This window comes from Giraffa tippelskirchi, chromosome 3, assembly GCF_054371585.1.
Source record: "Giraffa tippelskirchi isolate mGirTip1 chromosome 3, T2T-mGirTip1v1.2.pri, whole genome shotgun sequence".
Classification (NCBI taxonomy): Eukaryota; Metazoa; Chordata; class Mammalia; order Artiodactyla; family Giraffidae; genus Giraffa; species Giraffa tippelskirchi.
In genome coordinates, this window is record NC_137277.1 from 174,417,136 (window position 1) to 174,444,083 (window position 26,948).

Consider the following 26,948-nt stretch of genomic DNA (forward strand, 5'->3'; position numbering starts at 1 on the left):
CTTCCTCTGCAGTCTTCCCCGGGACACAGAATATCCAACACTGGCACTACTTGTACCGCTGCTCCATCATCTGCATTATCTCACTGGAGCCCCTTTCTGTTTAACCCCATTTTAAAGAAGAGAGAAGGAAGGCTAACAGGCCAACGGTACAGCTGTTCAGTGACAAAGCTGGAACTGAAATTCTGTTCTACTCAATTCTAAGCCCAGAGCCCTTTCCATCACACCTGGTAAGAGAGGTGAGGCACGCCAAATGTCAATTCTAAATTCCAGATTCCCAGACATTCTCAGCAAGCCAACGAAACGTTAGCAATAATGGATCATAACAACTTCCAATCACAAAGCAAGAGTCAATGGCTCAGTTACAAAATAGCTTAAAATGAGTCCCCATCTGACCTCCATGGCCACGAACTTGAAGAGAATTTCCTGCAATTATGTGCTGGCAGTTCTTCAGATAGAACCATTCTCAGAAATGCACTGGTTCGTGACGTAGCTGTTATCAGCTCCCATTTCTGACTTTCATTCCAGGTAAGAAGACGTAAAATGCTTTCTGCCAGCCTCACAGTCTATACTAACTCCTACCACCAGAAGGTAAATCTCACCCAATAGTTCAGCCAGGAATAAATTCTGAATGACCTGAATTTGAAGGGGAGTTGTGGGAGCAGAAATCCCTCCTAATTAAAGGCCAGTTCATTAACACTTTCATACATATGGATTAGCCATTTAAAGCGAAGTTAAATAGATTGGGGAAAGATTTTTAATGTCAAGAATCTCATCAAAATTCCTTATGCAGCACCAGCAAGTGCCCTTCATTCATTAACACTGTCCTTCCTGCCCTCGTATTAATCCCTCAGGTCGCTCATCTAAAGAAGGCAAATGTCACAAAGTCTCCCTGAACACACCCCCAAATTAGAATCAAAACAAAATGGAGATGAAGATTGGCCATGGTGGTAAGTGTGAACACCATTAGGACAGGGGCCGTCTGGCCATCTTGGCAAATCTAAACCCAGCTCCTCACCCCTGGGCAGTCTTCCCTCCATCATCCTCCCCTCTCATGAACTTCCAGGGCTCTGCCCTCTCCAAAGGGCCCTGCTGCCCCATGCCACCTCTTCCAACCTCTTCTGCTGCTGCCTCTAGCTCTCATCTCAGTGCAAGAACCCCCTAATGCTCTCACCAGTCCTTCCCCTTTTTGATTGTACTCTCGCCCTATCCCTCTTGATAGTTCCCTTGACTTTCTCCAACATGCACACACCAGGAACTCCATCCTCATCTCTCTGGTAGCAGCCTAAAGACCAGTCCCAGCCTCAGGGAACAACTCTTTACCGGCACATTTGCTTGGTTGGCCTGTCATTTCAAAAAGCCTTCTGCACATTCCCTGTTTCTCTGAGTTTCTCAAGTCACAGCCTCAAGGACACCTTTGACTCCACTCTCTTCTCTGTTCCCGGCATTCAGCTGACACCCAAACTTGGATGCCTCCACTCCTCAAACAAATCTTAGGTCCTCCTTCCATTCCCACCTCCATACAAGCAAGACCTCACTTCTACTCACCTGAGCCTTCTGACTGGTCTCCTCACCTCATCATCTTTTCTTTACTGTAATATCTAACTCCATCAAAATAATCTTTATGAAAGTAACACAGTCCTTCTAGTCATCCCCTAACTCTACCAAAATCATCTTGGTGAAACGAAGATCAGTTCACATATGCAGCTAGTGCAAAATGCTTCCAAGTCTTCCTTTTCCAAACTCCTCAGCACCTAGATCTCCCCAATCTGACCCAATCATCATTTCCAGCCTTATTTATTGCCCATTGCTGCATCCAGAGGATCTTATCCTGCAGCCAACTGGATCTCCTGTTCTCTGAACTTCTCCTGCTCCGTCCCATCTTTCGTTCCATAGAGATGTTCCCCATCTTCCTCAACCAAACAATACTTCCATGTCCAATTCACTGGAAATTCTGATTGAACTATTATTAATATGAAAATTCAATCCATTGGAACCCTCAGTATTTTGAGAAGCTTCATCAATTAAGTCCCGCCAATGCTGTCACACCAAAGGCCACCTGGGACAAGACTGTAGTTGAGACAGTTGGGTTTCTCACTCTCGCAGCAAGGGAGCACGCCCACAGTGGGAAATCTTGGGGTGTCTCAGTCAGAGGGTGCTGTGCTGTGTTGGTCGCTCAGTCGTGTCCGACTCTTTGGGACCCCATGGACTGTAGCCCACCAGGCTCCTCTGTCCGTGGGGATTCTCCAGGCAAGGATACTGAAGTGGTTGCCATGCCTTCATCCAGAGGATCTTCCCCACCCAGGGATCAAACTCAGGTCTCCCACGTTACAGGTGGATTCTTTACCATCTGAACCACTAGGAAAAGCCCGTGAATACTGGAGTGGGTAGCCTATTACTTCTCCAGGAGATCTTCCTGGTCCAGGAATCGAACCAGGGTCTCCTGCATTGCAGGTGGATTCTTTACCAGCTGACCTACCAGAGGGTGTTAAATGGGGCTTATTATAGGATTCACTCTGCATGCTGTTGGAAAACAGGAGCAATTCTATGATTATGTCAATAAATCTTGTCTACAGGTGGGAGCAGATGCGAGCAAGGCTAAAGTCGTAGCTCGTGAAGAAGCAGCTGGCCCTCATTTTATCTGCAATAAAAAGGGGATGTTTCATATTTTGTCGGTTGTATGCTGACCTTGTTTTTCTCTTTACTTAGACAAAGTTATGAAATGGTCTTGTTTGTCTCATTTTAAGTCGGACATGACTTGGCAACTATACAACAATAACGAGTGATCACATCTAAGGACTGTGCTCTGTGTATTTACGTCCTTATGTCCAACAGGAGACACCACGTCCCAGCTGTGAGCACCAGGCCAGCTCCTAACAACTCCAAGACCTGCTTGTAAGTGTCCAACAAGCTTCCAGATGTCAGGTGCTGCTCCTCTCTTTCTCAATTCTTAGTGTTATCATGACGTCAATGTAGAGACTTAGACATTTTCTGAGGTAGAGGACAGATTGGGAAGATAAGACAAGCTGCAGCTAGGTAGACAAGATCCTACCTAGGAGCCGAAAGGTGAGAGCACTTATCATATCTCACAATATAACAGAAGAAGGGCCTGATAACAGGATTAGGATGTGGGGAAAAGGACAACATATTCTGTAAAAGCAACAACTCTCAAGAATAATGTGATATCTAAACCAGACCCCTCCTACAGCATGTTAAACCCAAGAAATGTCTTCATCCTAGTCAGTCTGATAAGGTTTTCTGGTTAATAAAAGATGAAAGTTGTCCACTGTACATATCCAAGAATCTTAATGCAATTGGCCATTCATTATCAAGCTAAATGTGTTCATATCGTTGTATGTGTACATTTTCCTTTATGGCTAGTAAAGTCCTGACCATTAAGTCTTATCTTAGATTCTTTTTCCACCAGACACCATCAGAGTGCTGATACTGCCAAATCTGAGTTTAATAGAACAAAGCGATGCCAATTGTGTCTTTCAGGCCCATCCAGACCAGAAATGCATCTCACGTGTTAGGTGTATGAGAAAAATAGAAAAAACAGTATCTGAAATTCTTATAACTTCCTTTAAAACGATTTCATTTGGGGGACTTCCCTGATTGTATAGTGGATGAGAACCAGCCTGCCAATGCAGGCGACACGGGTTCAATCCCCGGTCTGGGAAGATTCCACATGCCACAGAGCAACTAAACCTGCACACTGCAACTACTGAAGCTCATGTGCCTAGAGCCTGTGCTCTGCAACAAGAGAAGTCCGTGCACCACAACAAAGAGTAGTCCCCACTCACTGCAACTAGAAAAAGCCCGTGTGTAACAACTAAGACCAACGCAAACAAACAAACAAAAATTCATTTGGAAAATGTCTGAACATCCTTTCTTTTATGGTCTAGATGGTCTGAGTGGCCAGACCTATGACAGAAGAATCAGCAGATACATGAGCAGCAACTCTTCCCAGATCGAGCCTATGACAATTAATGAGCATCTGAGGTTATTCCTAAAAGACGATGCTGTGAAAGTGCTACACCCAATATGCCAGCAAATTCGGAAAACTCAGCAGTGGCCACAGGACTGGAGAAGGTCAGTTTTCATTCCAATCCCAAAGAAAGGCAATGCCAAAGAGTGCTCAAACTACCACACAATTGCACTCATCTCACACACCAGCAAAGTAATGCTCAAAAGTTCTCCAAGCAAGGCTTTAACAGTAGATAAACCAAGAACTTTCAGATGTTCAAGCTGGATTTAGAAAAGGCAGAGGAACCAGAGATCAAATTTACAACATCTGTTGGATCACAGAAAAAGCAAGAGAGGTCCAGAAAAACATCTACTTCTGCTTTATTGACTACGCCAAAGCCTTTGAGGGTGTGGATCACAACAAACTGTGGAAAATTCTTCAAGAAATGGGAATACCAGACAACCTTACCTGGCTCCTGAGAAATCTGCATGCAAGTCAAGAAGCAGCAGTAAGAAACAGATATGGAACAATGGACTGGTTCCAAATTGGGAAAGGAGTGCATCAAAGATACACATTGTCACCCTACTTATTTAACTTCTATGCAGAGTACATCATGCAAAATGCCAGACTGAATGAAGCACAAGCTGGAATCAAGATTGCCGGGAGAAATATCAATAACCTCAGATATGCAGATGACACTACCCTTATGGCAGAAAGTGAAGAGGAATTAAGAGCCTCTTGATGAAGATGAAAGAGGAAGTGAAAAAGCTGGCTTAAGATTCAACATTCAAAAAACTAAGATCATAGCATCTGGTCCCATCACTTCATGGCAAATAGATGCGGAAACAGTGGAAACAGTGACAGACTTTATTTTCTTGGGCTCCAAAATCATTGCAGATGGTGACTGCAGTCATGAAATTAAAAGATGCTTGCTCCTTGGAAAAAAAGCTATGACCGACCTAGACAGCATATTAAAAAGCAGAGATATTACTCTGCAGACAAAAAGTCTGTCTAGTCAAAGCTATGGCTTTTCCAGTAGTCATGTATGGATGTGACAGTTGGACCATAAAGAAAGCTGAGCACCGAAACACTGATGCTTTTGAACTGTGGTGTTGAAGAAGACTCTTGAGAGCTCCCTTGGACTGCAAAGAGATCAAACCAGTCAATCCTAAAGGAAATCAATCCTGAATTTTCATTGGAAGGACTGATGCTGAAGTTGAAGCTCCAGCATTTTGGCCACCTGATGTGAAGAACTGACTCACTGGAAAAGACCCTGATGCTGGAAAGATTGAAGGTGGGAGGAGAAGGGGCTGACAGAGGATGAGACAGTTTGATGGCATCACCGATTTGATGGATATGAATCTGAGCGAGCTCCAGGAGTTGGTGATGGATAGGGAAGCCTGGCGTTGCTGCAGTCCATGGGGTCACAAAGAGTCAGACATGAGTGAACGACTGAACTGAACTGAATTTATTCATGGAAAAAAAAAAAAAACTCTGTTATTTTTATTTCCATGCAGAAATCCTCGGGCTTCCCAGGTGGGACTAGTGGTGCTTCCTGCCAATGAAGGAGATGGAAGAGAAGCAGATTTGATCTCCAGGTCAGGAAGATCCCTTGGAGGAGGGCATGGCAACCCACTCCAGCATTTTTGCCTGGAGAATCCCATGGACAGAGGAGCCTGGCAGGCTACAGTCTATAGGGTAGGAAAGAGTTGGACATAACTGAAACGACTTAGCATGCATACACACACACAGAAATCCTCTAATGCCTTATAATATAAATTCCTTAAATAGTAACTTAAGGCACCCTCTGTAACGGCAGTGTTCATTCAATTCAAGAAAGTGAGAGAGCAGCATTGACATACATGGGGCTTCTCTGGAGGCTCAGCAGTAAAAAATCTGCCTGCAGCGCAGGAACCACAGAAGATACAGGTTCCATCCCTGGGTCAGGAAGATCCCCTGGAGGAGGGCAAGGCAACCCGCTCCAGTATTATTGCCTAGGATATCCCATAGACAGAGGAGCCTGGCAGGCTACAGTCCATAGGATAGCACAGAGTCGGACACAACTGAAGTGACTTAGCATACACACAGCATGCATGTTGACACATTTACACTACTATGTGTAGAACAGATATTAAGCAGAAGATATTAAGAAGAGGTGGCAAGAATACACAGAAGAACTGTACAAAAAAGATCTTCATGACCCAGATAATCACAATGGTGTGATCACTTACCTAGAGCCAGACATCCTGGAATGTGAAGTCAAGTGGGCCTTAGAAAGCATCACTACAAACAAAGCTAGTGGAGGTGATGGAATTCCAGTTGAGCTATTTCAAATCCTCAAAGGTGATGCTGTGAAAGTGCTGCACTCGATATGCCAGCAAATTTGGAAAACTCAGCAGTGGCCACAGGACTGGAAAAGGTCAGTTTTCGTGCCAATCCCAAAGAAAGGCAATGCCAAAGAATGCTCAAACTGCCACACAATTGCACTCATCTCACATGCTAGTAAAGTAATGCTCAAAATTCTCCAAGCCAGGCTTCAGCAATACGTGAACCGTGAACTTCCAGATGTTCAAGCTGGTTTTAGAAAAGGCAGAGGAACCAGAGATCAAATTGCCAATATCCGCTGGATCATCGAAAAAGCAAGAGAGTTCCAGAAAAACATCTATTTCTGCTTTATTGACTATGCCAAAGCTTTTGACTGTGTGGATGACAATAAACTGTGGAAAATTCTGAAAGAGATGGGAATACCAGACCATCTGACCTGTCTCTTGAGAAACCTGTATGCGGGTCAGGAAGCAACAGTTAGAACTGGCCACGGAACAACAGACTGGTTCCAAATAGGAAAAGGAGTACGTCAAGGCTGTATATTGTCACCTTGCTTATTTAACTTATATGCAGAGTACATCATGAGAAACGGTGGGCTGGAAGAAACACAAGCTGGAATCAAGATTGCCAGGAGAAATATCAATAACCTCAGATATGCAGATGACACCACCCTTATGGCAGAAAGTGAAGAAGAACTAAAGAGCCTCTTGATGAAGGTGAAAGAGGAGAGTGAAAAAGTTGCCTTAAAGCTCAACATTCAGAAAACTAAGATCATGGCATCTGGTCCCATCACTTCATGGGAAATAGATGGGGAAACGGTGGAAACAGTGTCAGACTTTATTTTTTTGGGGCTCCAGAATCACTGCTGATGGTGATTGCAGCCATGAAATTAAAAGACGCTTGCTCCTTGGAAGGAAGGTTATGGCCAACCTAGATAGCATATTTAAAAGCAGAGACATTACTTTGCCAACAAAGGTCCGTCTAGTCAAGGCTATGGTTTTTCCAGTGGTCCTGTATGGATGTGAGAGTTGGACGGTGAAGAAAGCTGAGCGCCGAAGAACGGATGCTTTTGAACTATGGTATTGGAGAAGACTCTTGAGAGTCCCTTGGACTGCAAGGAGATCCAATCAGTCCATCCTAAAAGAGATCAATCCTGGGTGTTCATTGGAAGGTCTGATGTTGAAGCTGAAACTCCAATACTTTGGGCACCTCATGTGAAGGGTTGACTCATTGGAAAAGACCCTAATGCTGGGTAGGATTGGGGGCGGGAGGAGAAGGGGATGACAGAGGATGAGATGGTTGGATGGCATCCCTGACTCGATGGACATAGGTTTGGGTAGACTCTGGGAGTTGGTGATGGACAGAGAGGCCTGGCGTGCTGCAATTCATGGGGTCACAAAGAGTCAGACACGACTGAGCGACTGAACTGAACTGAATGGAAAGCTGCTGTATAACACAGGGAGCTCAGCTTGGTGATGACCTAGATGGATAGGATGGGAACAGAAGGCAGGAGGAAGGCTCCAGAGGGAGGGGATATATGTATACATATAGCTGATTCACTTCACCATAAAGCAGAAACTAACACAACATTATAAAGCAATTATACTCCAATTTAAAAACAACAACAACAACAAAACAAGGTTGGAGTAATAACTCAAGTGTATCAGGCAGGGGTCAAGACCAGTGAACTCAGGCAAACCACCTTCCCTCTTAGCAAGGATTCCTTCCCACACTGGTCACCATCCAAATGGCATCTCCAGACCCCACCACTGCTTAGAGATCACACTAGATATCACCTGCCACCTGTATGTGAAGTGAAAGTGAAGTCACTCAGTCGTGTCTGACTCTCTGCGACCCCATGGACTATAGCCCACCAGGCTTCCCCATCCATGGAATTCTCCAGGCAAGAATGCTGGAGTGGGTTGCCATGCCCTCCTCCAGGGGATCTTCCTGACCTGGAGATCAAACCTGTAAGGGTTACGGCAACTCCAGGCATAGTGGCCCTGCTCCCCATGATGTCCGTTAGACTCCATGCTCTCACTTTTTCCATCCTTGGGAGACTTCAATTTGTAATTTTCTTAGAGTACATGTGGTCTATCACTTAACACTGTCCCTGAAAGATAACTTTTCCATGATTGCTCAGTGCTGACATTTTATTATTTAATACTAAAATCCCATCAGAGCTCCCTAGCCTGATAAGCTAAAAATGAGGTCTGAAAATAAAGCACCTGGCAAATCTGATTTGCAGTCATATCCAAATGGCATTTTGTCAGATGGGAGCTAATTATCAACCTGACATGATTTCAATCTGCTTCCATTTTATGAAACGGGGTCTGCGTGCTCTCTACAAAAAGGATCAGCCTTGCCACTCTTCAGCTCGACACCCAATTTCACCTACTCTCATGAGATTCTTCTATTATGCAAACTATTGGTAAAGCAATTACATGCTCCGAAAGATTAAGACTAGAAATTTAGCATTCAGAGAATTGTCATTTTCACCTCTTAAAATGTAAATTCTTGCCAGATGTTAAGATGCCTTTTTTACTTCACACAATGTCACCTAATGATCTGAGGAAGCAACCCCTCTAAAAGCAATTTCATCTCTCCAGTTTGATGAGAGAGTTGAATGAACTCCAAGGCTCTCTCCTGGAGGACTGCCTAATGAGTGCAGGCATCCAGAAACAGGACACTTGTTTCTTCAGGCTTTTCAAGGCTCCTTAGAGGCCGGGCATTGGCCTTAACAAGCGAAAAGCTCCAAATGGACACGAATGAAGGCTGGGCAGAGAAGAGCAGGTGGGAAAAGAGGAACTTCACAGGAGACACTTCACCCTTTTGACTTGAGGAAAAGTGCTGGAATCTCCGTGGATAGAAAGCAACTGCATAGCTCTTACTGCTCTTGCCAGGACACATGCTCTATGCCTCTCATCTAACACCCTTACATACAACAGAAGATCATGGTCAACAGAAGAACATGGAAAGAAGTTCCTTCTGTCTAAGCACAGGAACTTCCCTGGTGGTCCAGTGGCCAAGACTCTGTGCTCCCAGCGCAGGTGAAATGGAGCAGGTCCTTGCCCTACCCCACCACCCTCAGTGTCCTCTTGGCCTTTTGTCTGTGGAAAATTTTAGTCAAAGAGAAAATTTGATCAGAGAAGTGAGAAATGGGGAAACAAAGGGAAACAGTCAAAGGAGACTAGATAATAATAATGTAGTCATTAAGCATAGTCAAGGATCTTTAGTTCTTTCTCAAGGGATATAGATAATATTCTGAGCCATATCCTGTGAGCTGTCTTAAAGATACTGAAACACTAGGTGGAAAATTTAACTACATGATGATCAGACTGTACCCAGAACATGAGCTGCCACAATTTGGAGAATTAGCCCCATTTCATTGAGGCTAATTCTGTGCCTCTGTTTGTGGGATTTCTCAGGCAAGAATACTGGAGTGGGTTGCCATTTCCTATCGTCTCGACCCAAGGATCAAACCTGGATCTCCTGCATTGCAGGTGGATGCCTTACCACTGCACCACTGGGGAAGCCCACGAGGTTTATGAAAAACCCCAAAATGTTATTGAGACAGTTCATTTCGTGCGTCAGCTCAGCTAAGCCACAGGACCCAAATGTCTGGTCAGACATTAGGCTAGATGTTCTTGTGAAGGTAATTTTTAGATAAAATGAGTATTTACAACAGTAAGCTTTGAGTAAATCATTACCCTCCCAGAAAGTGGGTGGGCTTCATCCAATCAGTTGAAGGTCTTAGGAGCAAAGACTGAGGTTTGCTGAGACAGGAGGAATTTGAGCTCAAAACTGTAATATAGAAATCCTGCCTAAGTTGACAGCCTGCCAGCTTGTACCACATTTTGAACTTGCCAGTCCTCACAACTGCATGAGTCAGCTCCTTAAAATCTAGCAATGGTTTCTTTTTCTGTCTCTCTCTCTCTCTTCTGTTTGTCTGGAAAATCCTACTCATGCAGTTACCAGGCAGACTAACCAGGTCCATTCCCTCTACATTTTAGAGGATCGGGGCCCTTGGCAAAACATCAACCCCATGACTGTTTAGAAAACCAGAGAAGTAGAAGTCTACATGAAGGAGGCTTTTCAATACCCTTCAAAGGCTCAATTGTATTTCCCACTCACTCCTTTGGTGATGGATGAGTAGGAGCTGTGCCCCTGGCAAGTTCCAGACCAGGCATAGCCAAGGGGAACCGGGGCACCTGGGTTGAAATCCGGACTCAGCCTCTGAGTGGATGAATGGCCACCAACACGTGACTGAATCAGGAACAAGGCATTTCATACCTTGGTGAAAACGCACCTCCACCACCTCCATCCAGAAGGGAGGGCACATAAAAGGACCAGAGATGTAAAGCACCCAGCTCCGGACTGAGCAAGACTAAGCTCACTAAATCGTACCTTATTGTTAGACAAAAGATACTAATAAGACACACTTCATTCTGCTCCCATCCCCAAGGGAGGAGAGAACCACATGTAAGGATAATTTTTGTTTGTTTTGGTTTGGTTTTTGTCTTTATTATTGGAGTATAATTGCTTTACAATGTTGTATTAGTTTCTGCTATACAGTGAAGAGAATGAGCTATAAGTAGGTCTATAGCTCCTCCTTCTTGGACCTCCCTTCCACTATCCCACTCCTCTAGTTCATCATAGAGCACCAAACTGAGCCCTCTGTGCTACACAGCACGTTCCCACTAGCTATCTATTTTGCACATAGTAGTGTGTATATGGGACTTCCATGGTGGATCAGTGGTAAACAACCAGTCTGCCAATGCAGGAGACACAGATGGGTTCGATCCCGAGGTCAGGAAGATCCCCTGGAGAAGGAAACAGCAACCCACCCCAGTATTCTTGCCTAGGAAATCCCATGGACAGAGAAGCCTGGTGGGCTACAGTCCATGGGGTCACAAAGAGTCAGACTTAACAACTAAACAAATGTATATATGTCAATCCTAAGCTCTCAATTCTTCCCACTCTTCTGTCTCTCCACTTTGTCCACATGTCCATTCTCTACATCTGAGTCTCTATTCCTGCCCTGCAAATAGGTTCATCTCTACCATTTTTCTAGATTCTACATACACCTGCCTGCCTACTTAGTTGCTCAGTTGTGCCCAACTCTTTAGCAACCCCATGGACTGTATAGCTCACCAGGCTTCTCTGTCCATGGAATTTTCCAGGCAAGAATACTGGAGAGGGTTGTCATTTCCTACTCCAGGGGATCCTCCTGAACCAGGAATCAAACCCACGTATCCTGTGTCTCCTGCATTGCAAGCAGATTCTTTACCCATCAGGGAAGTACTCTATAGATTCCACACATATATGTTAATACAAACATACAAGGATAATTAATATAGAGCTTCAAATACCAAGAAATTCAAATCCCCAAGAAAGGGATACTGTGGGTGATTGTGGGAACTCAGAGGAAGGAAAGCTGATTCACCCTCAGAAGGGGAAGTCTGCAGGCGTGATGGGGTGACTGGGGAGCAGGCACTCCAGGCAGAGGGCACTGCGCAGCAGAACCAGGAGTGGAGCCAACCAGGGGACTGGTCGGCCATGTACACGGGCCAGAGAAGTGGGGCGGGGATCACTGCCTGGGAAGCATTCTAAAGAGCCAGCTCGTGCAAGGATGCAGACGTGGGGAGAATATAAATCAGAGGAAAGACAGAGCTGCCGGTGTGCGTTCTTTTCAGGTCACACCAGGAGGCTGCGCGGACGCAAACTTTAACAAGTAACTACCCTGACTTCTCAGTCTCAAAACTTTCACAATAAACAATCAGTGACACAAATGCAGAAGACATCAGGAAAATAAATGATGGAACTTGTGAACGTTTACACAGGAAGCCAAAAAAGTCCTAAATAACTGTGCCGCAAGTAAGAATTTTAAATGATGATAACATGCTGAATGGACTCCATTCTGCTTTGTGTGCACGTGAAAATGAAAAACATTCCATTAACCTCAGAACCCAGTAATAAAAGATATGTAATGCAGGAAAGGCTCTGAAATGACCTATCGTCAACTGTCCAAAATAATTAAGCTATTATCAGTCCACGGGGTCTCAAAAAGAGTTGGACATGACTTAGGGGCTAAACAACAACAAAAAGATTAAGCCTGGTTTTCATTTTCTTCATTTTGCTGACTTATATTTTCTTCTTTTTCTATAATGACTGTGGAATGCTCATGAAAAGGGGAAAGAGTATTTTTCAAAGGCTGCCTAAGGGAAGTCTAAAAAGAAAGGGTGTCATATTTCTCAGGTGGCATTAGTGGTAAAGAACCTGCCTACCAATGCAGGGGACTTAAAAGATGAGGGTTGGATCCCTGGGTTGGGAAGACCCCCTGGAAGAGGGCAGGGCAAGGCACTCCAGTATTCTTGCCTGGAGAATCCCATGGACAGAGGAGCCTGGTGGGCTACGGTCCATATGGTTGCAAACAGTCGGACACAACTGAAGCGACTGAACACACACACACACACACACACACACACACACACACACACACACACACACACACACACACACAAGTGAGGTTCACTTGGATGGACAAGCAAACCCCTGCAGTGGGCCAACCCGTGCTCAGATGCAAAAACCAGTTAAAAGGTTTTGAGATTGGGGAACGGAAGGAGAGGGCTTCCCCGCCCGGGAACAGTACCCACCTGGGTCACAGAGGCACTTATAGCTGGTGCCCACGCTGCGGCACGTGCCGTGGGCACAGGGGCTGAGCGCACAGAAGTCCACGAGCTGCGCGCACGCTGGGCCCGTGAAGCCCGCGCTGCAGCTGCAGCCGAAGTTCAGCCCATCGGCATAGCAGGTCCCGTTGTTCTGGCAGGGCGCGGAGGCACACGGGTCCACCTTCTCCTCGCAGGTGGAGCCCAGGTAGCCTGCGGAAAGATACAGAATTGCGGAGGGGTAAAAAGAGGCATCACATTCCACTTAATCACCGAGAAACTCGGGCTGCTGTTCAGAACTCCGCTTCATTGTCAATTGATGAATACCGCACAACCCAACCAAGCGGGTTTTCTTCGCTTTGGTAACCAAGCTACTTCCATTTTGGTGGAAATATAAAATGTATGATTGCTTAGGTGTACTGAGATACAGGGAGATATACATATCGGGTTGGCCGAGAAGTTCATTCGATGGGTAACACGGTGTGGAAACCCGAACGAACTTTTTGGCCAACCCGATATGTATGTCTATGTATGTACAAAGTAGAAAGATGGCAAAAACAAATTAATGGTGATTGCTTTCAGGAAGCTGGGATTGGGATCAGTGGAGAGATTTCATCTCTTATTTAATACACATTGCTGGAGGAAGATATTCCTTACTTTAATAGATGAAGAATAATCCTGAATTTAAAACCTTAAATCCATATAAAACAGGAAATGTGAAAAATATCATTCTCCCACCTTTATTCCTTTGTTCCTCACTCCTTTCTCTAGAATCACCCGCTGTTAGTAGTTTCTTGAATATACAATTTTTAACAGTTTGGTCATTGCAATGGAGAAACAAACTGGGTGTATCCACACAATGGAACACTATTATGCAACAAAGAGGAAATAAATTTTCTGACCTGTGTGCCAACATCATTGTTGTTTAGTCGCTAAGTCCTGTCCGACTCTGCGACCCCATGGACTGTAGCCCACCAGGCTCCCTCTGCCCATGGGACTTCCTAGTCAAGAATACTGGAGTGGGTTGCCATTTCCTTCTCCAGGGGATCTTCCCAATCCAGGGATCTTCCCAATCCAGGGATCAAACCTGCATGTGCTGCACTGGCAGGCAGATTCTTTATCACTGAGCCACCAGGAAAGCCCTGTGCCAACGTGGATGAACCTAAAGGACATAAGCTAAGTGAAAGAAGCTAAGTACAAAAGACCATATGTTGTATAATCTCATTTATAAGGAATGTCCAGAAAAAATAAATCTACAGGTAAAATAAATCTCTATATAAAGTAGATGAGTAGTTGCCTGGGGCTGGGGTGGGAGGAGGGGCTGACAGAAGATGGGCATGAGGGAGTCTATTGAGGTTGATGTAAATGTTCTAATGTTGGATTGCAGGTTGTGGTGATAGCTGCACAATTCTGTATATTTACTAAAAAGCACTGAATTGTACTCTTAAAATGAATGAAATTTATGACACATACCTTGTACCTCAATTAAGCTTTAACTTTTTTTCATTTTAAATGGATTTCTTGTGCAGATGATTTTTGTGTGTTTCAATTTTTCTCAATTTAAAAACTTACATATCCTTCTACTATATAGCACAGGGAACATATTAATATCTTGTAATAAACTACAATAGAATCCAAAAATATACAACTAAATCACTTTGCTGTACACCAGCAATTAACACAACATTGTAAATCAACTCTACTTCCATTAAAAACATTTTTTAATTATACAGACATGTATACGTGAATCTGTAGGTCCGTGTGTCCAAGTAGGTCTTTAATAATACTTTAGTAAAACCTATTCTTCTGATATTTTAAGAGCAGTTTGGAAATAAAGTGAAGACTATTCAGTTTTAGAAACAAATTTAAATAACTTTACTCATATACAGTTTTTATTTCAATATTCTATTTCACTTTTCTTATCTAGATTTAAATTTATATTAACCATCTTCACACAGAACACTCAGCAATATTGGCAATCTTTGTCGTTCAGGACACAGTGAATATATAAACCAAACAAAATTAGTTTCCACATTTTAAACCATCACTCATAAATTGGCAGTATCAACTTGAAATTTTTCTGTACAGAAATAGAAAATTCAAAAAACTTTCTGTGCTATTCAACATTTTATAAACTTCCCTGTAGCTTTTAAATTTTAAATATCGTACTAAAAATGTACCACACAATCGGTATTGATAACACTTGAATTCTCCAAAGAGCCCCTCTGCAGCCAAGAGTGGAATGTAACTCCATTCTTCGTGAGATACATTCCATTTCACTCTGAACAGAAAGAATATACTTAAATATGCATCATATGGAAAACTCAACAATGGTGGCACTCCTGACCTCTCTCATCTTCTACCTCACCCCAAAAACAAGGCTGAAATTATTTTCTTCATCAAGTTGTTATGGGTTCTAAAATGATAATATCAAAATTTCTTGAACAGTTTCCAGTCCAATGCTGAATGAATGAATGAAAAATGGTAATAATAACAGTCACAACTGACATCCACTAGTGGCTGAGATGTACCAGACACTTCTAAGCCTTCACATGCATTAATCCACTTAACCCTGGGGTAACTGCATGATACCAGAACTATTAATAGCCCTATTTTAAAAATGAGAAAATGGTGACCCAGAAATGTGAAGTATCCTGTTCAAGTCTACCGAGCTAGTGAGACAGACTAGACAAAGATTTTACAATAACATAACACTGTCAAGTCAGAGACCAACTGATGGTGGAAGAACTGAAGAGTGGGCAGGGCCTAAGGGCACAATGCAACAACAGTCAAAAATTCAAATGCCAGCGGGAGCCCAGCATACCATGTTGATGAAGGAAGTGGGCCTGTTATAAAGCAGTGGGGAATGGCAGGGACAGTGGCTAACTACAGAAGGCATGGCCTTCCAAACAGAGTGGCCACGATCCCCCTGAAGCCAACTGCTGCCACTGGAATGTTAGGCCATCTACCATACCTTCTGAATTTTCAAAGAATATTTCAAATCCAGATTCTTATGTGAACCCTTACTATTTTACAATGTTGATAGGTCATTTCTCTGGGCCCTGTATTTGTGGTTTCTCAGTCTGACAAAATGTTAAGCACAGGCTTTGGAGTCAAAAGAAATTGGATTCAAAAACCATCTCTGCCCACTAAACGGTGGGACTGTGGGCAAGGACTTAATCACCTTCATCTGTTTCATGGAATGGAGACAGTAATGCCTATAGCATATGGTTTTTATGAAGCTTAAATGCAAAAACCTACATAAACATTTGGTATGGTGATTGATAAGTAGTGTTCAATAAGAAGCAGCTAAAATTGTAATCCCCTTCATGGATCATAACCTTGTCGTGGCAAAGGGGCTTGCATAATGCAATGAAGCTATGAGTCGAGCCATGGAGGGCCACCCGAGATGTATAGGTTATAGTGAAGAATTCTGACAAAACATGGTCCACCAGAGGAAGGAATGACAAACCTCTCCAGTATCCTTGTCACGAGAACCCCACGAACAGGTGAAAAGATATGACACCAGAAGACGAGCCTCACCCAAGTCAGAAGGTGTCCAATATGCTACTGGAAGAGGAGAGGACAATCACTAACAGCTCCAGAAAGAACGAAGTGGCTGGGCTAGAGTGGAAACGATGCTCAGCTGTGGATGTGTCAGGTGATGACAACATCCAAAAAATTATGTGGTTCCCAGGTTTTCCAGACTGGAGAACAATGTGTATGGTATTGTTACCAACTGCAATGGAAAATACAGAAAGAGATTCCCAGGGGAGGCTTATGATTCCCCAAGGAAGAAAAGACAGACAGATGGACAGATGGATGGATAGACAAAGGGATGGATAAATTTTAAGAAAAGAAAGTGAAAGTGAAAGTTGCTCAGTTGTGTCCAACTCTTTGCAACCTCATGGACTATATAGTCCATGGAATTCTCCAGGCCAGAATACTAGAGTGAGTAGCCTTTCCCTACTCCAGAGATCTTCCCAACCCGGGGATCGAACCCAGATTGAATCCCGTACTGCAGGTGGATTCTTTACCAGTTGAGCCACAAGGAAAGCCCAAGAATACTGGTGTGGGTAGCCTATCCCTTCCCCGGGGGATCTTTTCGACCCAGGAATCGAACCAGGGTCTCCTGCTTTGCAAGTAGATTCTTTACCAACTGAGCTATGAGAAAAACATCAGAAAAGTGAACATCGAAAGGAGAGTTGCCTAAAATGTCATTGAACCCTGTCTATAAGCTGGTGGGCTGGCCCGGACTAGCCCGCTAGAGGACAGGAGACCCCATGGAGCAAAGCATCCAGCCCAGTGAGGCCACCCTAGACCAGTTACCCAGCCTGTGGCTCTCTGAAATCCAGCCCCAACTGCCAACTCCACAATCATCATGAGCTAAATAAATAATTGTTGTCTTAACCACTAAGTTTTGAGGTGGTTTGTTATGCCGCAAAAGCTGATTGACACAATGGAACAGGAGACACAGCACTGTATCTAAATAGGATCTAAGTAGGAATGTAAGCCAGAGGGAGGCCTTTGTTTTGTTTGCTTTATGTAAAAAGACTTAAAAGACGATTAAGGGACTTCCCTGGCAGTCCAGTGGTTGAGACTTTGCCTTCCAATACAGGGGGTGCCAGTTTGATCCCCGGTCAGGGAGATATGATCCCATGTGCTGCTTGGTCAGAAAACCAAAACATAAAACAGAAGCAATAATGTAAAAAAATTAAGGAAAGACTTTAAAATAGTCCACATTGAAAAAAAAAAATCTCTTTTAAAAAAAGAAGAATTGATTATGTACCAGAAAAATATTTAAAGAGAGGATCAATAAATGTTTGTTGAATTGAATGTCTAAAAGACTCACTGCTATTGAATCAGGAATCCTGCATTTTATTATTATTAATAAATAATAATTTCTTTTCCTTTTTCTTACCAATTCAAGAAAATATAAAAACAAGGTGAGAATGCATAATGTTTTATACTTTCAGAGAATCTTAATATACCTCAGGAAATATTGAAGACCGAAGACCCCTTTAACATATTATCCCAGTCTGAAAAAAGATAATGTAATCTAAAGTGTCATTTTGTTATAAAGGATGATGACAAAGCAAAAATGAATTCAAGCTGTATCTCAATACACTTTATGGAGATGCATGTGATTTAGGGCAATTACGGGATAATTTTCCTCACTTACAAGATCATTAATGAACACTACATGCTAAGTCGCTTGAGTCATGTCTGACTCTTTGCGACCCCATGGATTGTGGCCCACCAGGCTCCCCCTACCATGGGGTTGTCCAGGCAAGAATACTGGAGTGGGTTGCCACTTCCTCCTCCAGGGTATCTTCCCAACCCAGGATCCTCTCTTATGTCTCCTATATTGGCAGGCAAGTTCTTTACCATTAGTGCCACCTGGGAAATCCAATGAACATTAGAAAAGGAACTGATTCACAGATTAAATGCTGAGCCAATTTTCAAAATGCTATTTGTTATGGGCCAAATGTTTATGTCCCCTCAAAATTAATATACTGAAGCCTTATCCCCACAATGTGGTGACATGAGGAGGTGGGGCCTTGGAAAATCATTAGAATTAGATAAGGGTGGAGCCCCCATGACGGGGTTAGGGGCCCTGTAACAGGAGGAAGGTGTAATCACCCTTATGGCAGAAAGCAGAGAAGAACTAAAGAGCCTCTTGATGAAAGTGAAAGGGGAAAGTGAAAAAGCTGGCTTAAAACTCAACATTCAGAAAACTAAGATCATGGGATCCAGTCCCATCACTTCACAGCAAATAGATGGGGAAACAATGGAAATAGTGAGAGACTTTAATTTCTTGGGCCCCTAAATCACTGCAGATGGTGACTGCAGCCATGAAATTAAAAGACGCTTGCTCCTTGGAAGAAAAGCTATGACCAACCTAGACAGCATATTAAAAAGCAGAGACATTACTTTGTCAACAAACGTCCATCTAGTCAAAGCTATAGTTTTTCCAGCAGTTATGTATGGATGTGAGAGTTGAGCTACAAAGAAAGCTGAGGGCTGAAGAATGGATGCTTTTGAACTGTGGTGTTGGAGAAGACTCTTGAGAGTCCCTTGGACTGCAAGGAGAGCCAACCAGTCAATCCTAAAGGAAATCAGTCCCGAATATTCATTGGAAGGATGGATGCTAAAGCTGAAGCTCCCATACTTTGGCCACCTAATGCGAAGAGCTGACTTATTGGAAAAGACCCTGATGCTAGGAAAGATTGGAGATGGGAGGAGAAGGGCAAGACAAAGGATGAGATGGTTGGATGGCATCACCGACTCAATGGACATGAGGTTGAGTAAGCTCTGGGAGTTGGTGATGGCCAGGGAAGCCTGGCGTGCTGCAGTCCATGGGGTCACAAAGAGTTGGACATGACTGAGTGACCGAACAACAAGAAGAAGAGGAAGACACACCAGAGTTTTCTCTGCCGTGTGAGGACACAGCAAGGAGGCAGCCATCTGCAAACGAGGAAGAGAGCCCTCACTAGAACCGACCCTGCTGGCATCCTCATCTCAGACTTTTCATGACACAAAGAATTCAGAGCTGGGAAGCCAAAGCTTGAATCTTACTTGTGTGTGACCATGTTCATGAATTGGAAGGCTTGATATTATTAATATGCAAATTGATTCACTGCAATTACCAATCAAAGTCTCAGATGGCTTTTTTTGAACAAATTAACAAGGTGACTCTATAATTTATATCAACACACAAGGGACCTAGTACCCAAAAAATACTGAAAAAAAGGACAAATTTGGAGGATTTACACCAGCTGACTTCAAAACTTAGTTTAAAGCTACCTTAATTAAACCATGATTATTGGGTGTCTACTACTTGCAATTCAATAAATCAAATTCTGATTGATAAACCATATCAGCACAATCAAATAACTAGTTCTTACATGCCTTAGCATCCTCATTTATTAAGAATGGAGATTAGAGAAGAAATTACAGCTGTATATATCGAGTAGTTACAGTTGTGCTAGCAGAGAGAAAGAGACAAATTCTGGTGTTAATAGTAATAGCAAATACTGAGTTGTTGTTTTTTTTCTGAGTTCTTATTATATATCAGATACTATGCTAAGCAATTGGTATCTATCTTTTATTTATCACAACCACAAACTCAATTAGGGTTTACCATTATGGGGTCACAAAGAGTCAGGCACAACTGAGCAACTGAACTGAACTGATTATCCACTTTTATAGAAGAAGGCCTAGAGACTTGATTTTAGGGAACTAGTCCCCCAGGGACACTCAGTAAGTAGGAAAAGCAAGGTTCAGACGAAGATCTGTTACCACATCTGTGCTCTTAAGCCCCATGATAGGCTTCCTCGCGTAAGGGTTTGCATAAAAGCACTTGAAAAGTTGAAGGTGCTAGCATACGGAATTAGAGGCAGATTAGACCCGTCAGTGTCCCGAAGTCTTAAATTTAAAACAGCTTCAGAAAACAGAAATTACTTAGCAATGATGAATTCTTAACTCAGGGCATTTGAAAAGTCTCAAGCCTGACTAGTTCTCAGTATTTCCAATATCACATGCAAGATATTTTTTAAAATATAAAAATAAAACTTGAATCCTAAGGAGTAAACTTATTGCTTACCACCTTACCTACCAACTCCTTATAAAACCAGAAGTCATCTTTATACTCATCCAAATATTCAAAAAGTCTTCCAAATATCAAATTTAGAGCCATGATGCCAACCAACACAAGGCTGGCCTTCCAATGCGTTGATCAAAGCCAGATGTTAGCAAGTTTATGGTTCTTGCTGCATCTTACAGGAGCATTAATGTATTTTTTTTTTTAATTTTTAATTGAAACTGACTTGGAAACGTGATGCCAATCACAAAAGCCTGAATATTGCATGAATGTAGTTTCAAAATTTAAGCTGCATCCCAGATACGAAACACTGCACATTCAATATCTAGACATAAAAATAAGTACCTTTGGAAGTGATCCCACACTCAGATATGGCAGAATATGAACTGATTTCTCTGTATAAAAATATGGAAGTCAGTGACCCAAAGCTACAGCAAAGATGAGTATAAAATGAAGCTCTGCACTGAATTTTCAGAATGCAGGGCAGTTCTGAGAGCGCTGGTAGAAAGATGCTTTACACCATACGGTAGAAATGGCCTTGGATCATCTGAAGCTGAGACTCAGCCAGAATATATTTCATCTTTCCAAGAAACATTCTAAAAATGGACCAAGATTCTCATTCACTCTATTTTCTCCTCTGCCTCTCCCTCCATCCTCTTTCTCTTTACACATACACACAGACACACATTACATAGAAAGAGCTCTAAACTCTATCTCCAATAGCAGGAACTTTTCTGCACTTTCCTGTTCCTGAATACTGTTACCAGTTCTAAAAGTAATTATTTGGGAAAGCTTCTCTTTTTATTAGTATAACCCTTGAAGAACTTTGGTCAGCCTACCAATCATCTCTTAAGGTAAATGATTCTGAAAATTCCTCTTCCAGAATATGAAAACCAAATTAGTTATGGTGGCAAAGGCAAGAATGTTGGAAAACAAAATTTAACATTCTTGGGTTCAACTATCTTCCTGGACACATTCAAACTCCAAAACGTGAAGAACTCTATATGGAAAAAGTGAAATACAGCTTGGTGGAATATTGCAATATAAGTAATAAAAATAACAATAGTAATGTCTCTGAAGCCACTAAAAGGTCAGTAAGTTACTATAACAGAGGGATAATATGTAAGTCCTAACTGGATGCTAATGAACTAGTACATCTGGATTTTCAATCCTACCTGAAGAGTAGAAAATGAAAGGCTATTTGATAATGTTAACCAAAAGGTGCAGAGAGAATGACAAAGATGGTGATATTTCTTATTTGGAATAGTTTATTTCAAGCCATATGAACCTCTAATGACGGACATCAGGAAATGTTGGAAGGAAAACTCCAATAGCTCCAGAGAAAAACCTATTTCAAACACATGGAAGCAACATCAGCAGCCAAGAGATTTAAAACAGCCCATTGCAACAAGAAGAAAGTTCAGGAAGATTTAAGGAGTAAGACAGAAAATAAAGCGGAACTGCCAAAGAAATCTAATGAATGAGGGGCTAATACAAAAAAAAAAAAAACAACAACTATGATTTAGATAATGGACTGTTGCTTCAAATTTTGTATTTGAGCCAATATTTATATGAATATGCCTGCTCAACATTTCTATATAAATAAAAAATCAACATCCTTGAGATATACATGTTATGGAAATCAGATATTTAAGACCAAAAGAAAACATTTCCGGAAGATTTTAAACTACAAAACAATAAAGTCACTCTATGTAGAAAGCTATCGAGATGTCAGAAGTTTCTGCAATATTAATAAGGAGAATATGGATACAGCAATACTGGCATTTTTGCTGAGAGTGTAAAGATAATTTACATACAAGAAACGCTGTGTGTAGGCATTTAGAACTTAACTCATGACTTCACTGTCTGGGCAGATGGTTCAAGTCAGAAACCTGGGAATCATACCTGATGCTTTCTCTATCTTAATCCCCATATTGAATCAATCAGTGGTTATTAATTTTAGCTCCCAAATACTTTGGGAACCTGAACATTTTGTTTCATCTGCGCTTCCACCGTCCTAGCCAAAGTTACAATTATTTCTCTCCTCGTCTGTTAAAACGGTTCCCTCTGATGAGATTCCCTGTTCATCTTTCCCCATCACCAATTCTCCAAACAGCAATGAGCATTATTTACTTAGAATGTACACATTATCATGGCTTCCAATTACTGTTAGAATACAATTGGACCTCACCTCCATAATCATCAAGTCCTGCAAGCTAGGACTCAGCTGACCACTCTGGCCCCTCTCTCTAGAAGCCAGCACACTGGCCTCCTTCGATTCCCAAAAAGACCACGTAGAGCCTTGCAACATGCCATATCTGTGGCCTGGACATCGCTGGTCTCCTATTTGCCTCACAGTTGGTTCCTTCTGAGGTTTGGGTTTTCAGCTTCAAAGTGAGACAGACGGGTCTTCTCTGATCATCCTAGTCTAGATATCCCTTTCTTATTCTGTATCACTGTGGCCTGCTCACCACCTTCATAGGACCTCCTTGAATCTGTGTGTTCCCTGACTATGATCTGTCTCCCATGGACTTTCTGGACGAAGAGTCACACTGATTCCTCTCACCCTTGAGCCCCAGCACCCGGCATGGTGGCCACTCTGTAAATAGCTGTGCCATAAATGAGCAGACGAATGAATGGATGAATGACAGAGGACATCCTCTAACAGACATTATACATTAGGGTAGTTAGCAAACAGGATTGATAACTATGTTTTAAGTTTGGAGAGTTATGGTGAGGAAACATGAAAAAGGTGATTGGTTATTCCCTTTTTAATGATAGAGGTATAAGTGAATTATCGCTGAATCAAGCTGAAGGGAGACAGGGCAGTTCATCTAAGTGCCTTGATGAGCAGCAAAGGGAAACAAGGATAAAGAAGAACTTGGACCCTCAAAAATGTATCCTTTAATTGAAGCAACCAGGAGGGCATACCTAGGATGATGCAGGAACAACTTGAGGTCGTTTCTTTTTCTTTCTGCAAACATCTTACTGAATGATTCCAGTGTAACGTGAGGTTGGAGGGACTGGCCCAGGCTGTCAACATGGGGTCAGTGTGTGCAGCCCAGGCTCTAGAATGGCAGAGATTCCAAAGAAAGGATTATTATGGGGGTGTGGCAGGCCAGGAAAACCTCCTGGGAGAGTTGGGTTTTGTGCTGGGCTTCAAAGAAAAGCCCAAGTCTTGGCTGGGCGGAGGAGGACAAGGAATGATATTAGAACCAGAGAAGAGGTTTTGGCTGATGTTTGTGGAAAATTTAATTGAGACCACATTTGTTCTGGTTCTCAGAAAGCAGACAGTTATGTAAGATAAAGAGGAAGAGGGAGGAATATCTAGGAAAAGCAATTACAAAGCCATCAGACGTAAAAGGCCCACAGCGATTACATATAAAATGTGACTTTTCATTTTTAAGAAAATCCATTTGAGAGAGTAAAAACCGCCTTAAGGACTTTCTCTTTAGGAGAACAGAAAGACAAATTTAGATCTAAGACAGGAAAACGAAAAATAATTAGGAAATAGAGGAATCTTAAATCAACTTTTCCCCAGTTTAGCCTAAAAAAGAGAAGGCAGAAGGGATGAAACTTATTTAAAGTAGATGAATTATATGAGCAAAAATAATTGGCCATTAACAATGGAAATTTAGAGGTTTAGTCAGAAAGCTCTATGATTTCCTCTGGGCATTCATTTATCGAACCTGTACTAATTGAGACCAACCATGTGCCAGGCACTATTCAAGACCTTATATTCTGGTGAGGAAAACAAGTAGAAAGACAAGTAAATAGACATCTGATACATACTACTGAAGTATGTAAAGGGCAGAGAATAACGGGGTGGGGGGGAGGTCTTAAATAGTGTGGTCGGGGAAACCTAAATGACCAGAGGGCATGAGCCATCTTCAAGCTAGGAGGAAGGGTTCCCGCAGGTGCAAAGGTCCAAAGATCATTGTGTCCAGAGGTGAATGGTGCCCCCTGGAGGACAATTTTCAAGTAATTGGTGCGTTTTAAGGGCTTCCCTGATAGCTCAGTTGGTAAAGAATCCGCCTGCAATGCAGGAGACCCCAGTTTGATTCCTGGGTCTGGAAGATCTGCTGCAGAAGGGCTAGGCTACCCACTCCAGAATTCTTGGACTTCCCTCATGGCTCAGCTGGTAAAGAATCTGTCTGTCTGCCTGCAATGTGGGAGACCTGGGTTCAATCCCTGGGTTGTGAAGATCCCCTGGAGAAGGGAAAGGCTACCCACTCCAGTATTCTGGCCTGGAGAGTTCTATGGACTGTATAGGCCATGGCATTACAAAGTGTCAGACACCACTGAGTGGCTTTCACTTTCACTTTCAAGAACAACAAGCCACCAGCAAAGAGAGTAGCAAGATGCTGGGGAGGCAGTCAGAGATGTGTGAGCCCTGGACCACATTCCTGATGGGAAATCACCTGAGGTTTGAGAGCCATAGGCTGAAAACATGGGCTTTTCATTTCAGGATTACTTTGGCTATTGTGTGGAAAATGGACTGCAGAAGTTGAGAATGAATCACAAAGAGAAGCCAGGAGCTTCCATAAGAGTCCAGACAGAACTGGAACCTGGAGCGACTTTCCTGGAAGTCCAATGGTTAAGAGTTTGCATTCCAATCCAAGGGATGCAAGTTCAATCCCTGATGGGGGAACTAAGATCCCACGTGCCTTGGTGTGGTCAAAAGATATTTTTTTTAAAAGTCAACATACAGCTGGAACCTGGAAAAACCCAAGAGGCTAGGAATGTTGTACAAATGACAGACATTTGTGACATTCTCTCTGACATGAGAAAAAGGAAAATTTCCCTGTAAGAGAGTCAGAGGATTGCCTTCCACACGTAAGAAGGATCTTGATGTCTCAGTTTATGGAAATTCTAAGTTTGGAGAAAAATGGAAAAAAAAAAGTCAAAGACAGGAACTAAGAAATGAGAAATGGAATGAAAATATAGGTCCTTAAATGCCTACCATATAGTACCCAGCAAATTCACAAGACAGGTGTTATCTCATACACAGTATGACACCGAGGCCCAGAAGGGTTAAGTAACTTCACCAAAGCCATCCGATAATTGACAGAAGTGAAATCCAACACAAGTCTGTCTCTCTCCAAGGACCTATGAATTTCTAGCCCCAGTTTCTTGATCTTTTTTTTCTTTAATAACACTTATTTTCATGAATTTTAAATAGGCCGATGAGTGGAAATGCCTAATTTCCACTTCCATACAAAGAACGTCAAAGGGGTACTAGGCCCTGTTGCCAGTGTCAAGATCGTACCAGACCCAGGGTTATTATTATCCCCTTTCTTGTGAATGTCAGGGCTCCCGTTGGCCAAGAAGGCTTTACAGAAACTTTCTTCGACTGCTCCAAGAAATTAATCCTTGAGGGAACTCTGCACCTCTGCTCTTCAGGCTAGTGGCTCTCAACCCTGGTGGCACTGGAGCCACCTGGAGTTTTTAAAAATCCAGCGCCTGGTTCCCAGCTCTGGGGCTGCTAATGTAATTGGCCTAGGTGTGGCCTATCATCAGGATTTTATAAGGAGGGTCCACCTTTCCCTTATACAGTTTTTCTCTGCTGATAGACACAGTGTTTCTTTCTATTTAGTCCTGAGGAAGAAAGTACATAAACTATTACAAGTTTCAATTAGCTTCCCAGGTGGCACTAGTGGTAAAAAAAAAAAAACTCACCTGCCAATGCAGGAGACATAAGAGATGTGGGTTTGATCCCTGGGTCGGGAAGATCCCCTGGAGGAGGGCAAGGCAACACACTCCAGTATTCTTGCCTGGAGAATCGCATTGACAGAGGAGCCTGGTGGGCTACAGTCTATGGGGTCACAAGGATTATAGTTTCATAATTGTCTTTTATCTCCCACCCAAGACAGATTTCATTTGCACAGGGTATGATAGCAGTCTACTGCTGCAGTGTTTATTTACTACTTTTAATCCCCCGAAGTCCATTGTCTTTTATTTTGACAACTGTGTGCCAATTTTCCTCTTTTCATAAACCAACGTGCCTCTTTCCTCAGACTTTACACTTTGATGGAACGGACCCCAAATGCCAGATCCAAGGGTGACCTTGTGTCTAAAGTCTGGCCAGCCAAAGCATTCCTTACCATGGCCACAATGGTTCAGGGGTAGGCAAATGTCTCAATTCAAAACAATTCCAAGTCAGCCTATGGCTCTTGATTTATTGGGAGAAGACAGACTCTGCCCAGTCATTTTGACAATGGGCCCAATATAGATAAGACTGTTGGTGAGATAAAAACTCAGGGTTATTGATATTGAAGCCCTGGATCAAGCCATACCTGAATTCATCCTGAATATTTGTAACATGAGCCAATACACTTCTTTGCTTTTGCTAGCCTATCTGAGTGGGATTGTTCATCACTTAAAAATC

At 42.7% G+C, this 26,948-nt stretch overlaps 1 protein-coding gene across 1 annotated transcript in view; it reads right to left on the bottom strand.

The window, feature by feature from the left end:
- The window catches only part of DNER (delta/notch like EGF repeat containing), a 372,135-nt gene that overhangs the window by 74,017 nt on the left and 271,170 nt on the right, over positions 1-26,948 (bottom strand). The window contains exon 8 of the mRNA XM_081585417.1: positions 12,946-13,170. Within this exon, the coding sequence (XP_081441543.1) occupies positions 12,946-13,170 (225 nt within the window). The remainder of the gene's footprint in view (positions 1-12,945; positions 13,171-26,948) is intronic.